General features: G+C 28.7%; 1 protein-coding gene across 1 annotated transcript; it reads left to right on the top strand.

The window, feature by feature from the left end:
• The first annotated feature begins 13674 nt into the window (after positions 1-13674).
• On the top strand, positions 13675-14858 carry LOC114194027 (zinc-finger homeodomain protein 2-like). Its single transcript, XM_028084057.2, has one exon. It carries the CDS (start codon positions 13949-13951, stop codon positions 14726-14728), a length of 780 nt encoding a protein of 259 aa, XP_027939858.1. The 5' UTR covers positions 13675-13948; the 3' UTR covers positions 14729-14858.
• Positions 14859-16975: the final 2117 nt, after the last annotated feature.

Raw genomic sequence — 16975 nt, 5'->3', positions numbered from 1 at the left:
TATATAAAAGTTAAATTTGGTCTCAATTTGGAGAGAATGAAATTAAAAATTAAAAAAACATGGACTGAGATGTAATCAAAATAATAAATATATGGACCAAATTGAGATTCAGATAATGACTTGACATGTGTCACCTTACTAACTTGACACATGACACAATATTGATGTGACATGTGGCATGAATAATTTTTAAAAAAAAAAAATTTAAAAATGAGGAACTGACACGTAACATATCCTTAATACCGTTAACATCATACTAACGGAATGGACCTAATTGTTACGCATTTTGAAAAATATGGATCTAATTAAGACTAAAAAAAATCTTAGGACCTATTTGAGATTTTAGAACAAAAATGTCGACTAATGAAATATTTTAACCTATTTTGAAATACTCTATTACTAAGTTAAGGACTAAATTGTAACTCTGTTTAACTCTAATTACTGATATTATTAATGGATGAGTTATAATCTTAATTATAATATTATAATTAGTAATGATTAAGAAAATAGGGTTCTTACATCAAGAACCAAGTAAACGGTGGTGTTAATAGCTCTAAGAAATGAGAATGATACATTACTTAACATAATTTTACCATTCAACTTTATTCTTGTCATTAGTTCACTTTCTTTCTTAAATAGTTACTGAAAATATGATTATAAGTTAATCTTATTTCTTAAATTGCAGTAAAATGTCATCTAAAATAATTTAATTATGAAACATCGGTCAATTTAAATTTTATTTCTATAACTCTAGGGAAAATATAAATACAATTTTATAATTTTAAAGTAATATTTTTATAATTTTAAATATTAGATTATTTAGTGTAGTATTCGTTTGCCGGTATACAAACCAAATTTCTTCGTAGAAACGAAGTCATTTTATCATATGGGCTTTGACAGAAGGTAGGTACGTTAGAATGGGCTTTAATAGTGGGCTACAATAGTGAGGTATTACATCGCATGCAACACTTTCCATATTCTTGGTTGTTTGAGTTTTTCTCACTTATATTTCTTCAATTTAGTTATTCCTATTTAGAGATGGCAAATAAACCCGTGTCCGTGGGTATCACCCGAACCCGTCCCCGTTTTGACGGAGAATCCCCGCTTTGACTGGGTATGGGTATGGGTATGGGTAATATCCGAAATTTTCAACTGGGGATGGGGATGGGGATGAGGATATATATATACCCGCCCAAATACCCGTCCCCGCTTAAATTACTAAACTATTTATAATTTATTAAATAATCTAAAAAATATATATAAATAAATAATATATTTACACATAAAATATAATATAATATAATATAATATAATATAATATAATATAATATAGTATATATACATATAAATAAAATATACTTTTATATATATATATATATATATATATTTACACATATACATGTAATATAATATAATATAATATAATATAATATACATATAATATATATACATAATAATATAATATAATATATATAATATATACGTATAAAACAAATTAATCATTTAACTAGTGAGATCTTTTATAAACAAATTTATAACATTACAAATTTATAAAAATTTAAAAGAAATATATATATATATATATATATATATATATATATATATATATATATATATATATATATAAAAGCATAAAATATCTACGCATATACATATAATATATATACATAATAATATAATATATATTATTATATTTATATTATTATATAATATAATATAATATATACTTAAAATAAATATATATCTATAAAAAATATATATATATATATATATATATATATATATATATATATATATATATAAACATAAGATATCCACACATATAATATATATATATATACATAGTAATATAATATATAATATAATATAATATATATATATATATATATATATATATATATATATAACATATTTCTCATTCTCTTTGTTTTTTGTTATACACTTTGTTTACTCTCTCAATTGTCTGGTTTGTTTTTCAAGATTTAATTTTGAAGGTAATTTTTCTTCTTCTTATTATATAATTTTTACTCTCTGTACATGGTTATGTTCAAATAGGTGTTCCTCAATTTCATTCTATGAAATAATTTTTAGGTTACACATTTGATTATCTTTATTTATTTATTTATTTTCATGAAAATGTTTGACTCTTATTTTGTAGCTCTTCTTTTTGTTACTTTGGTTATACACTTTTTTACTCTCTTTTAATTGTTTGGCTTGTTCTTTAAGGTTTAAGCAGATCTTCAAGGTACTTTTCCTTTTATCATAATCTTAATTATACATTTTTTTTCCGTTATGTTATGTTCAAATGGATATTCTCAAATTTGGGTCACACATTTAATTATCTTTACTCCTTTATGATAATTTTATTTATTATTTATTTTTTGTTTCATGATAATGTTTAATTCTCAATTTTAAGTGCTCAATTGCATAAATCCTTAATTTAATTCAAGATCAAAAGAAGAAGAATCTATGTTTAAATTTGAATTATTATTAATTTAATTTTGTTATTTGTGCTATTTCGTTTAAGTGGTATAATATAAATTTTTAATAGTATAAAAAATATTTGAAATATTTTTAAACTTGATTATTGGTTTTCCTTTTATATTTTGTTAAAAAAGAAATTAACCTTTTTACTTTGTTTGATTTTTTTTTGTTACGTATGTTAGTTTCTAGAGAAAATGAGCACAGGAGATCAAGATTTGCAGGTACCAAGTCCACCACAGTGTTCACAACAACCAACTCCCTTTCAAAGTTCCAATAATGACAGTCAATCTCCATTGAATCCATCTACTCAAATTTATTAATATTTTTTGTTAGTATTTTTTGTGAATTCTCATCTAATATTCTACATTTGGTGTTTGTAGGTGTTAAAAAATTAAAAGGAAAAGATGTTCTCATGAGTGAAAATGAATCTGATGAAGAAGGTACATTATATTCTAGTAATTAAAATTTTCAATTTCAATTATTATATCATATCTAATTTTTCATTTTTTTTCTATGTGTAGGTGGATCGAATGCAAATGAAACCACTGATCATTTGTAAAATTAATAAATATTTTGGTTATTATAAAATTTTAGTAATGTGTAATTTTTTAGCTTTTATATAATTATTTGAATTTTATTTAGTTGTTATTTGATACTTTAATTTGAGATTTATACTATTATAATATTTTTCTTAATATTTGACATCATGAAAATCAAAAAGAGTATGTTATTTTAATATTGAATATTTTGATAGTATCATGATTCCGTTGGTGTGATTTTTAAATTTTTTTTATAAAAAATATTTAATTGATATATGGAACAATAAAAAAATGGGTATGGGTATGGATATAAGAAAATACCCGTTACCCGATAGGGATGGGGATGGGTCAAAAGTTATATACCCGTTGAGTTTGGGGATGGGGATGGGGATGAATTTTTATTATGGGGATGGGGATGGGATCATGATACCCGTACCCGCCCCGCCCCGTTGCCATCCCTATTCCTATCAAATGTTAAAGTTCATACTGACATGTGAACTTAGACAGGGTAAAATTGTTACAACCATAGTAAAATTGAATTAAGCTGTGAAAAAGGATTCTACATAATTTATAATTTATGACAACCAAATAAATTTACAAAACTTTTTTCTAAATTGTTGAACTATTTTTAAAAGACATTTTATCATAAGAACATATTTGTCAAACTATAGTCAAATTCAAACGCTTCAATATTGGCAACGTATGCGAGCACCAACACTGTGTCCTTTACTTGTCCTATGTCAAATTACAATGAAAAACCAGTTATCTAATTGAAATTACCTTATATTACCTGGTTTTCGTTAATGAAAAGGAGGGAATAGTTTCCATGAAGAAGAAAGGAGGAAAAAAAAAGCGAAGAGGAAAGGTTATTCTCTGGCACCCCTTTTTGGGTTGGACAACGTATGTGGTAGGTATGATGAGTGGCAATAATTAAAATGAAAAAAATGAAGCCTTATGCCTTAAGAATGAAGAAAGAAGTGGATGTTTGTTTGAGTGTGTGCAGAAGGTGTTGGAGTTGACATATATGTATGTACGAGAGGAGCATTTGGAAATATTGAGGGAGATAAATCGTAAGTTGATTATGACAAGATATGAGAATCTAATCTGAGTGGGTCAAGGGTTTTAGGTAATAGGAATATGGAGGCATCACAAATGGAGGGTCCACTGTAGCAGAACATGAGTGTCTGTTAGTGTTAGTGTCAAGAAAATCACAGATATGGAATCCTTACATCACACAGGAGAAGGAACAAAGTTTAAGGCTGCCATCAACAATATTTCAAATGGAAAATCAACCTTACACACTTCACTCACCTTTTTCACCCTCTTTTTCTTTCTGCATAATCATCTCATTTATTCATTTTACCCTCATTCATATACCAGATATCAGTCTTAAAATTCTTTTCTTAATGGATATACCATCGATTTCATTTGTTAAACACAAAATATATATGTAAAAATGCTTACTTAGTCTTAACCAAAATTGGTTAGTTATGTTAATGAGGTATGTGGGAATGTTGTGTTTGATGTGATGAACGTTGGTGATAGGTTCTGATTCTGAGCAAGATAGTTTGCTCTAGTTTTTCTGTGGCTGGTGTGATATGTGTTGGATGTCTGATGTAATGCTTATTACCCTATATGTAGAGTTTAGAAACCTATGAGGGGGTTTTGACTTTATTGTGTTTGTGCTTGGATATTTCTAGTACCATACATACACACTTTTGCTCATTCAACAAATTGTTAATGGAGGCTAAGTGTCAGCTTATTATGTTCATAAAATATTTGAAACTGTACTTTGGTCTATAATTCAATAAAGAGGTAAGGAGTGAAAAGATTCTAACTTTTCTTTATAGAATATCAACTTCTTAAGAGTGAAAACAAATTAAAACTAGGTTGGGCAAAATATATCGAACTGCACTGCACTATCAATAACTGTACTGAACTAAAAAATAGTTCGTCTGAAATGCACTGAAATGAAAAACAGTTCAGACGAACTGAACTGCACTGTCTTTTTTTTCTAATAAACTGAATTGTACTATATTGCACTGCACTATAATAACTATAATATGAACTGAACTGAACTGTTATAAACTGAACTGTTTTATGAACTGCACTAAGTTTGAAATGAACTACACTATTTTTTAACTGAACTGCACTACTTTTGAATTTAACTAGACTGTTTTTGAACCGAATTGTATTGATTTTGAACCAAATTGCACTAATTTTGAACTGAATTTCACTGTTTTTGAATCGAATTGCACTGATTTTGAATCAACTACACTATTTTTTAAACCAAACTATACTATTTTTGAACTAAACTGTATTATTTTTTAACGAAACAATACTATTTTTAAATCAAATCGTACTAATTTTGAACCAAATTGTATTATTTTTGAACTAAATTACACTAATTTTAAACCAAACTATACTACTTTTAAACTAAATTATACTATTTTTAAACCAAAGTTTGAAAGTGTTTAGGAAACTAATTTTACAACTTTATTAATTTTTTTCTTTTAAACATGTTTTAATACTCATCTTATTAGTTGCAAACACATTATAAAATGTATGTTTAAGTAAAATACAAGTGATGAATTTAAATATAGAAGAAAATTATATATATATATATATATATATATATATATATATATATATATATATATATATATATATATAAATGTAAGAAGGGCTGAATTATTATTCACAGGGAATTGAATTTAAATAAAGATATATTTTTTTAAAATAGAAATGGAAAAACATATTAATATCCTATCGGTGCTTAACAAATAGTCTTTAATTTTGTAGAGGAAGTCCATATTTAACAAATACGTTAATAACTTTAATGGTTTCTTTGCAAAAAAAACAAGCATCCAAATTGGTTCTTTTTCTCGTTAAAGTTTATCATTGTCCATATTGTTTGAACCTTGTTTATTAGCTTTCAAACATAAAAATCTAAGCTTTTTTACTGTGACAGTGGGTGCTGATTGAAACAAAAGAAATGGAGACTGTTCTAATATAAAATAGGAAAGGGACACCCAGTTCAGTTCATACACGGGTTAACTGATATAAGTTTGGTTTGTTGAAACTGAACTGAATAACAGTTAAGTTCAGTTTTAATTACAAATAGTTCAGTTTTTTTCAGTATAAAACAATGCAGTTAATCATGGATCAATACAATTCAGTATATTATGTCCACCCCTAATTAAAACTTGTTCTTTTATGTTAGAAATCCATTGACCAAAAATAAAATAAGTTTACAAGATGTAAATTAGTATAAATCTCAGTTTACAAGTCAATTTTGAATTATAGAATTAGACTTTTACTTTTTAATATGATATCAAAATCATGAGTTTAAATTTAAAATTTATTGTTTACAATATATAAATAAATGCAAACTTGATTTTGTGAGATTGAAAAGTTAAATTTAAAATCCACTCTTTAACCTTCTTAAATTTGTAATAATGTACTAATTAGCTGTAAGGAAGAAACATATAAAAATAATTTATAATTATAATATTTGACAAATAAAAGAAAATGGATACTTTATATCAGAACATTTACTGTATTATTTTCTCTATTGTTTTCCCTATTTAACATAAGAAGTGATTTTTTTTTTCTTTTGAATAGTTTCTTATTTATTGTATTGATTTGTTATATTAACAAGTGAAAATACTCCTTTAATATTAATAGAGTTAAATATATTTTTGGTCTCTTAAGTTTAAGTGAAATTTAAAATTAGTTCTTTTTTAAAAAATTTAACCAATTTAGTCTTTTATCTTTAGAAATGCGTGAATTTAGTCCTTCTAACCAAATTTTGTTAAATTTATTTGAAACGTGTTTTATGATAATATTTGAGTTAACATTAAAACAAAAACGTGTCAAACGGTGTAAACAATTTAAATATTATCCTACAATGCGCTTGAAACATTAAATAAACTTAACAAAATTTGATTAAAAGAACTAAATTCATGTATCTTTAAAGATGAAGGATTAAATTAGTCAAAAATTTTAAAGAATTACTAATTTCAAATTTCAGGAAAACTTAAAGGATCAAAAATATATTTACACGTATTAATATGAAGATTCCTATATTTTTTAACAAAAATTATTTAAGTGTTTTAACAACTTATTAGGATTAATCTATTATATAGACATAAATATCTAATTGAACTTAATTAACGATTTGAAAAGAGCATTAACGACCCGAGATTCAATCTCTAATACCATATAGACAAATAAAAAATAAGTCAGAACTTGATTATGTGTTCCACTTAATGATTATAGTGAATCGAACAAAATAAGCTTTTAATCAAAGTTTCATAAAAGTTGATCTTCTAACCTATTAGGCCCTTTTGTATTTCAGGGTCCCTTTGACTCCAAAATTGTAAAATAGGGTCTGTTGATTTTTTTTTTTGTAAAATTGGGTCAAGTCGTTGTGGGGAAGGACGACATTCGGAGTGAAATCGTCTTCTATCCTGCCGGTTTTGTTTTTGTTTTTATTAAATAATGTCGTCGTTAAAGATAACGACTTTGTTTAAATTGAGGAGTGAAGACGTCCTCTAACACGACGGCTTCACTTTTCACCTTTTTGTTTTCAAAGTTTTAATTATTTTTAATTTTTCTTTTCAAAATTTTCACTTTTCATTTTTTTTAAAATATCTCAGATTTTTTTTTTCAAATTTAACAATTTTTTTCATCATTTTTCCTTTTTTTCAAATTTTTCAGTTTTCATTTTTTTTCTTTTTTTAAATTTTTCAGTTTTGATTATTTTTCTATCATTTTTCAGTTCATTATTATTTTCTTTATTTTTTTAAAAAATTTCAATTATTAATTTAAAAAAAAACAAAAAACAAAACAAAAAAACAAAAAAAAATTGAAAAAGTGAAATCTTCATGTGGGATGACGACTTCACTTTTTCTAAATAGAAGAAAATGTTATAAGAAAATGTTATGTTAGATTACGACATTGTATTTTTTTTTTAAGTTAAAGAAATTGGTCGGAGGAGGACGACTTCACTTCCAATGTTGTCCTCCACCCTAATGACTTGATCCATTTTTGCAAAAAAAAAAAAAATAAGGAACCCATTTATACAAATTTAATTTCTAAAATACCCCAAAATACAAAAAAAAGAAAAAAAAGCCAACCTATTAACTAAAATCATGTTCATAAGAACAATGGTATTGAGTGTGTTGTTGAAAAAGAACATAATGTTTATTATAATCAAAAGCCTTTGAGAAATTCGGTTCCATCGACTCAAAGTGCCTGATCTAGCAAATGAACACACTTCCATACAATCCAACCTGGTTAAGATATTTTAATAAGCTTAATCGTTTCAGAAATTCAGAATTTAATTCTAGATAAAATATTATTTATTTATTTTGTGGGAAATGAACGTTATATGGGGAGTAACGCAAGAGGATCTTGACAGAGTGATAATAAAACACAACTGGATTTTCAAAAATATTTTTTGAATTCCAAGTCAACACAAAAGACAAAATATTTACTTTATTTCTTACAAGAAAAAGAGATTTCACCTATGCATGCAAAGGAGAGGCACCTTGAGAATCTGACATCTTTGTGCCATTGTTCGAAGAAATAGACAATTTAATGGATTATGAGCCTTAAACAATGTTAAGATATTGTAAACAAGAAAATACACCATAAATTACTTTATTGGGGGGGAAACAGTGAAGGACCTATTTATTCTTATCTTGATAAATTTATTTATTTAGAAAGACCCACTTATTTATATTTTTAATATTTTATTAGGGATACGAATAATGCTCAAGAAAGTTGTGTAACAAGTTAAAGTGAACATTATTTGTAAAAATTTTAAAAATATTTTAAATAACAATTAGAAGAAGAGCTTCTTAAATTTAATTAAGATGGTTTTGGTAAGTTAATAGTATACCTGCTCACAGTTCTACAGACAGTTTAGGAGACTATTTCTTGAAAAATCATAATTAAACGTACAAAAGGATTATTACTAATAATATATAAAAGTAAAAGTCATGAGAGTTTTTCCAGATAATCGTACCAATATATAGAATGAATTTTGGCCTGAAATTACTCCATAAATTTGATCTAATTTTATTCTCATTAACTAATTAGAAATTATTTCGCTATACTTTAATCATTAAAAAATAAAAATAAAGATCTTTTATATATGGTGATCAGGTTGAACGAAAATGTTAAACTATACTTAAATACATTTTTGCACCAAGTCTTATCTTAAAATACTTAAAAAACTTATTTTATTTTAAAATATCCTTAAAATACGTTGGTTTTGATATATTAAACATTTAAAATATATTTAAAATAGTTTTATTTAAACAAAGTACACAAACAAACAGATTAAAAAAAAAATCTTTAACAGAAAATTTAAATTTAAAAATCTTCTGTAAATAGTACAACCACGCTATAACTCTGTTATTTCACTCCAGTTCAACACTCTTTCTCCCAAACTCTTAAGAACATTCTTTCTTTTTCTTCTTATTCCAACAAAGTACAATCTTATTTTGAGTTTTGGGAACTTCAAGGTTTCACCTTTTCTTCTCCTAAACTCATCTTTCTCTAACACTAGGCTTTTACAACCTAAAACTTGTTCACGAAATCTTGCATAAAAGAGGTGCAAAACAAGTTTTATCTTGTTTAGTAGTGGCTAATTAATCAAATGACATAAATTTATGGCTTATTGATTTTTGGATACCCATTTAGTGTAAGGCTCTCTGCTCCATTAGGAATTTAAGGCAAAGTTTTTATAAAATAAATTGCATGGAAATGACATTAAAATGCATCTAGTTTGCTACATAAAAAATCAAGTTACAACATGAAACTAAAGTGACATGACAAAACAAAGAAACTTATTGTACTCGGTCTCTTATGTTCGACTGGAAAAGTGGGTAAATGAATATAAAACGGGTTACTAATGCTTTAATCATCAAACTAGCCATAAACAATAAATAGTAACAAAAACTTTGATCGTAAAATAGTTAATTACTTATTTTAAAATCGGTGACTAAATAGTCGATTATATTACAGTTGCTGAATACGGTGGTTTTCAAATTTTCAAACATTTAGTATATTTATTTTTCTCTCTTGGAAGAGAAGAAAAGAAAAGTTGAATGGAATTTGAATTTTGTAATAGATTTATGGTATTTCTTAAGATATTGTTGAAAGAAAATCTTTTCTTAATATTAAAATATGAATATATTAAAATGAGTATCGAGTTGAATGCAAAGGAAAAGTAATGAGCATAATTTACTGTGTTGGTTGGTGTCTCTTTTTCAGGAAAATGGAGGCCAAATGTGGTTTCCGTCCCGCTGACATGATAGTGACAGGAGTACGGTCACCACTCATAAAACAAAAACCCTCCCATCCCTCTCTCTCTCTCTCTCTCTCTCTCTCATTTTCTTTTTCATCTTAATTAATTCTCACATTATTATTTCAAACTTCTTTTTTACCCTTCTACCATCACTCCATCATCTATTTTCCTTATTTATCTTCTAAAATATTATATTGCTTTCTTTTTAAATAATTTTAATATTTAAATTACCCTTTTTTTTTCATTGGAAAAAAAAAAGGAATCTAGAAAGGTTATTTGTTATAAGACACAGCTTTTGTCCAAACTATTCCAAACAGAAAATCAAATACACCACCATGAATGATCCCTCATCCATCAGGTATGGTCCAAGAAAGCCATTCCAAATGTTCATTCCTTTTAAGAAAATCAACCCAACTCTACCTCTTCTTCAGTACTTCTAAGAAAGACAAAAGCATAAAACATATATATCTAAAAAAAAGTATCATTTTTCCCTGTAAAAAATAAAACAATTCAATGTTCTTTTAATTGTTTGTTAAAGTTACCTCATGCATTGATAAAAGTTAACTTCTATAAACATTCATAATTGGATAAGAGTTTATTTGCATCATTTTTCCAGAGGAAAAAAAAATTTAAATAGGTTTCTTTATGAGTTATGATTAGTTTATCAAAATACCTCATTAATTTATGTGAAAACAATTTTTAACTTATATAGTTTCTCTTACAAAAATAATTATTTTGCTTTGAAAAGTAATCTAAGGGTTTACACAAACTAATCTCAAATTAATTTAAAGAAGCTCAAATCATTTTTCATTTTTAGTTTCTTGTGGTACACGTCGCTTTCAAGAAATTTATCAATAAATAATCTCTATATTTCTAGCCAAAGAAATATTATAGCACGCCCACTTAAGTTACTTCTAGGACTTATTAAGTTTAAATATTTTATAAAGTAATGTATTTTTAATCAAGTTTCTATTATAATTTTTATATTTTTTAGTAGTGTTTAATTTTTACTGACTGGCGTGATGTTATTTTGATCCGTTATCTTGTTTACTTGTTCACACTATAAAAAATACAAGGAGTTAAAGTTATTCTTATTGAAAGTACATTAAATAACAAAGTTATTATCCAATCATCCAATTAAGTAAATCATAAAAATTTAATTAGAAAATTTAAATACTGAATATACCAAACAAATTTAATAGACTAAATAGGAGTTGAAACTTAATTAACTTATCTTTTATTGACTTGTATATCTTGAATCCAAAGTGTTGACGAAGGTATGAACAAAAAATAGTTGTTTATTACATTATTAAGCATTTTTCTTTTTGATTGAATGATGAGGATATCTCCCACGAGATTGTCTAGGGAAAAAGATTCCTCTGAAAAGAAAAGAAAAACCCTAATATTGAACGTTTGGAGTTCAAAAATGAAAACTGTTTGATAAATTGTAGGTTGGGAAAACTTACACCTGAAGCTCCTCGAGATCTGACCAAATCTTGTTTGAGTTCTTCACATGAATTATTTTGAACATGTTTCGAGGGTCAGCTTCTCTGAACTTGGGCCTCCTTTGTCTACACCAATAATGCTTCTTCCTATCCATAATTGCTTTCCATCTTTTTCTCTTCTTCTCCTAATTCAATCATCGTTCATTCACATCTCTCATATATACTTCATACACTAATTCAGATTCTCTCTTCAATTTTTACTCTACTATTTCAACATTTTTTTAAGAATCTCCTTTGCATTAATCTCATTTCTTCTCACCAAGTCGCTGAATTTTATGTGCTTCTAAAAAATAAATGTGAGGTAGAATATGTATAAATTTATATGGCATCTAACTAATTCTTTAAGGTTACTTAATCAACATCGAATCCTACCAAAGCAAAATTCCTTGTACCTGAAGTTTTTGTCCAAAAGCTTGTCATGTACAACGAAACGATTCAGCTGGGATAGGTGGTTAGGGCACCATGTGCTTTGGTTTCAGAGAAAGAAAAATAGTTTGATTGCTATACTTACCAAAAAAGACATGGAGATACTTACCAAATAGGGGATTGTAATTTTTATTTATTTATTTTTAAATAGTTATTTTATAACACCTACTAATAGTTAAATATAAAGACTATATAATCATAAACTAATCTCTAAAATTCTTTTTAGTTTTACCTATAGAGATGCTGCAATTATATACAATACAGTATAATTAATATATTGTTAATATAAAGATTTAAAGTGTTATATATTAATTAAGATCTTCCTTTGGTTTTCTTAACAGAGTCAATGAAGCACATGTTGTTTGAAGTTGTGAAAAACGAGAGCGAGATAAAGTTTTAATCACTTACATTAACTGTGAGCGTTTAATTATTTTCCTTATCCAGAAATACCATAAACTTGAATCAACAAACCCTACAAGCACCATAAAGTCCATAATCCCCAGCCCCTCTCGAAAAACATGCTTCCTTCATTTGTGCAGGAATAGAATTGTTGTCACCTAATCCAGAACCACCGTCTTCTCCAACCTCATCATTGTAGATAACAACATCAATGGAGATTCTTGTGGAGAACCAAAAACCAAATGACAAGAGTTTAAAATGAAACATTAATGGGAAAGATAAAGATTATTTGACAGTGATGAGAGAGAGGAGAAGGTTATTAAGTTAAGGGTAATAGAAATTGGAATGAGAAAGAGAATAATGATAATAATAGAATTTAGGAGTTAGTGTGAGGGAAGAGTGATGTCATGTCCTGTCGGAGAAGGAGGGCACGTAGGCAGCTCCCATAAATGCAGACAGATTAATTGGTCCGATGTTAAGTCCGTGTCTTAAGTTTTATTTTTATGGTTCCATTTTCTGCTCCCAAATTCTTCAACCACATACATAATACATTCACTACTCCTTCTTCCACTCCCACTCTTCCTTTCTCACCAACCATATTCCCTTCTCTCATCTTACCTACAATAACACCTTTTCTCTAATCTCTGCATTTTTTTATTATTATACCTTCCACTCTTCTTCATTCTTAATAATGTAGCTTCCTTGCATTTTGCAATATCTTTAATAAAAAAAGACACAGGCTTGGAAACAGGGTGCAGAAATGGGTTATCCTCAGTTAAAGTAAAAAGTAAATGTCTGAACAAGAATGGTACAGGTGTTAATTATGTAATGGCAAGTATTTGAAACCCTTTTCTGAGTGAAACAGCTCTTTTCTTCAGACCGCTTATTCATGACCACATCCTCTTCAATCTCTTATCTTCAAACAACAATAATAACATTATTTTATTAAATAATTCTTACCATTATTATATATTAAATATATTCATTAATTTAAATCCCATATAAATATATACACAAACACAATCTTACTTAGCTTAGTTTTTATTATTATCTTCCAATCTACCTATACTCTATCATGGTGAAACTCAAAACTCCCTTGCCCAAACTCACATGTAGAGTATAGTAGAATAGATCTTCAACTTTCTCCCCCACTTACTTCAACTTCCTCTCGATTCTAGAAACCCTAACACACACAACTCAATTTTCGTTGGTAAAAAAAATTATTTTTCGCCTTTCTTTTCAGCTTTTTTTAGGGAGAGAAGGTGGAGAGTGATATGGAATTCGACGAGCAAGAGGAGCAGGAGGAGGAAATGGGGATGCCGGACCCGCCGGTGCCAGCGCCGGTGGCAAGTTACGACTCGCTTGGAAACCCCGCGGCTCGGTCCAAAGGCGCCGGCGAGGGACGGAAGGGAGCGTTCGGCGCCGCCGCGGTACGGTACCGAGAATGCCAGAAGAACCACGCCGTGAGCTTCGGCGGCCACGCTGTCGACGGATGCTGCGAGTTCATGCCGGCCGGCGAGGACGGCACTCTGGAGGCCGTGATTTGCGCCGCCTGCAACTGCCACCGGAATTTTCACCGCAAGGAGATCGACGGCGAGATGAGCTCCTTCCACCACCGAGCGCAGCCGCCGCCACCGCTGCACCACCACCATCAATTCTCCCCGTACTATCACCACCGAGTCCCACAGCACCCAGCCGCCGGAGGCTACCTCCACCACCACCTCGGCACGCCTCCAATGGCGCAGCACCGCCCGCTCGCCCTCCCGGCTGCCGCCTCCGGCGGCGGACTCAGCCGCGAAGACGAAGACATCTCGAATCCGAGCAGCAGCGGCGGTGGAGGTGGCGGCGGCGGGGGATCCAAAAAACGGTTCCGAACGAAGTTCACGCAGGAACAGAAGGATAAGATGCTGGCATTCGCGGAACAGCTGGGGTGGAGAATCCAGAAGCACGATGAATCAGCTGTGGAACAGTTCTGTGGTGAGACGAATGTGGAGAGAAAAGTTCTGAAAGTTTGGATGCACAATAACAAGAACACTCTCGGTAAGAAACCCTAATTTCGGAATTATTGTTATTAATATAATATATAGTATTCTTTCTCTCGATCTTTCCGTTGGGTTCCAGAGAGAAAATTGTAATTTGAAATTGAATTAATGGAGATGAAGCTAGGGCTGTTCCTTTGGTTAATTTTAGTTTGAGTTTATTCCCGTGTTGGCAAAGTAAGGAGTGATTAAAGTGCATGATTAGGTTAAGATGTAGCATTATTGTACATTAATTGCGAATTAATTGTGGGTGTAAAGAGATGGAGAGCGAATAAAGAGAAGGATTAGCAGAAGCGATAATTGAGGTTTAGCAAGATAAAGCGAACGTGTAAGACATGCAAATGGAAAATGGGATGACATTGGTTTTAATTTTGTTGTTTGCATTAACAGGTGAAAGTCCCCACCAACCATTTTTGTTCCCGTTTTGGACACATTTATTCAACCGTGAGAAATTGATAAAAATATAGTGAGAGGGGTATTAATTGGTGGGAGAGTTTGAGTTAGAGTTTGTTGTTGTATTGTTTGGCATTTTTTGAGTGGGGGAAAAAGGGAAAAGGAAAAGGGTGGTAAATGAATGAATGAATTGGTGAGGGTTGAATGATTCAATCCCATTCTCGTATATGTTTGGTTAGTGCGGTGTGAAAAGCGAGAAAGTAATGAAAGAAGAAAATAAACTATAGGAGAGGAGAGTGGGTGGGTATTCACGCGGCAAAATCGTACAGTGTTAGTCTGTCGGGTCATGCACAGATTACAGACTTGCAGAACAGAAGTGCAGAACCCTCCTCCACCCCTTTTCACATTATCATTACCCTCACATTATTTTAACAAATAATCAAATTAAACCTACAAAAACTCAAATATATTTTTATTATTATTCACATATTTTATCATAAATATATATAGTTTTTTATCTCTCTACGATAATATTGCTTGCATGCATATCAATTATTTTAACCGCTCTATATTTCTCTTTCTTCTCAATCCTTTTATTCTGCTTTGCTCACTGTTCTACACGTTCTGTACTCGCTGTGTTACTAAAACTATGCAGCTACAACTAGAGGTCAAATGTTATGTCATTTATGTTTCGTCCAAATGCCATTATTAGTTAACCTAAAGGCCATTTAAGAGGTTTCACAAACTTAACTTAGTTATGTTTTTCGATCATTTTTGTTTTTTAGTTAAACATGTTTTTTTGTCAGGAAAAGAAGTGAATTTTTATTTTCGTTTTTTTATTCTCTCTAAAATTGGGAATATTGCTTTTAATCTTTAGTGCTATACGATACTAAGGTCAAATGACTATTCCAAGTAATATATACTGATGTTTTTTACATAATCTGACTTCTAAAATAAATTCTTAATATTTGAAAAATAAGAATTATTTATCTATTTTAAAATAGATAATAATAACTAAAATAGTGATTAAAAATTATGTAGAGATGAATTAAAAAATTGTAGGAACTAATATTTGTTAATTTTTATCATATTATTAATATTAGAAGCTCTTTTTTTATTTATGAGAAAAGTATTAAAGCTATATGTTCTTGTATTCAACTTTTGGAGAAATTCTAATTTTTAACTATATATTAACTTTTGTTTAAGAAATGACAAATGGATTTGATTATTGTCTTACGCTTCTAATAAAATCAAGCTAGATATACTTGTCTAGTTTATAATTTACTGTTTATGTTATAAGTTATATTGGAATCTTATAAAAAAGAATGAGCTATTTTTATACTGACTATGCATGGAACACTTAAAAAAAACAAATAAATTAAAATTGATTTAATTTGATTCTATTCTGTGACTAATATCAAAATCTAATTGGATTGATTGGCATCATTTTTCCTTTCAAAAATAGCTGAAAAACTGATGCTTATTACTATTTTACTGTCTGAGTGATGATTGTTCACTTTGAACAACGAATGAAGTTGGGTTTTATGAATTCCTAGCTCTTGAATTATCGAATTAGTTCTTGAAGGTCAGTTTGTTAAAGATCAACTTTAAATAAGACTTTAGAAAGTGTAATTAAAAAGAAAATGGAGCTTCTATTTTACATGCATTTGAGTGGTACAGGTAAAATCGAGAGAGGATCAATTACATAAATAGTAATATATATCTAAATTAGAAATCGTAGAATAAAAAATAAAATCCACCTTCATATTCAATTTAATTTAAATAAATTACAAAGTATACAAATCTTGATTTATATATAATCTAGGAGGTTTCGCAACATGGACATGGGAGTTTGATTGCTACTTTTTC

The sequence above is a fragment of the Vigna unguiculata genome, chromosome 8 (genome assembly GCF_037176805.1).
Source record: "Vigna unguiculata cultivar grain cowpea cultivar isolate G323 ecotype 2 chromosome 8, ASM3717680v1, whole genome shotgun sequence".
Taxonomy (NCBI): domain Eukaryota; kingdom Viridiplantae; phylum Streptophyta; class Magnoliopsida; order Fabales; family Fabaceae; genus Vigna; species Vigna unguiculata.
The sequence above is the reverse complement of the archived record's forward strand: the minus strand, read 5'-3'. Positions and strand labels throughout refer to the sequence as shown.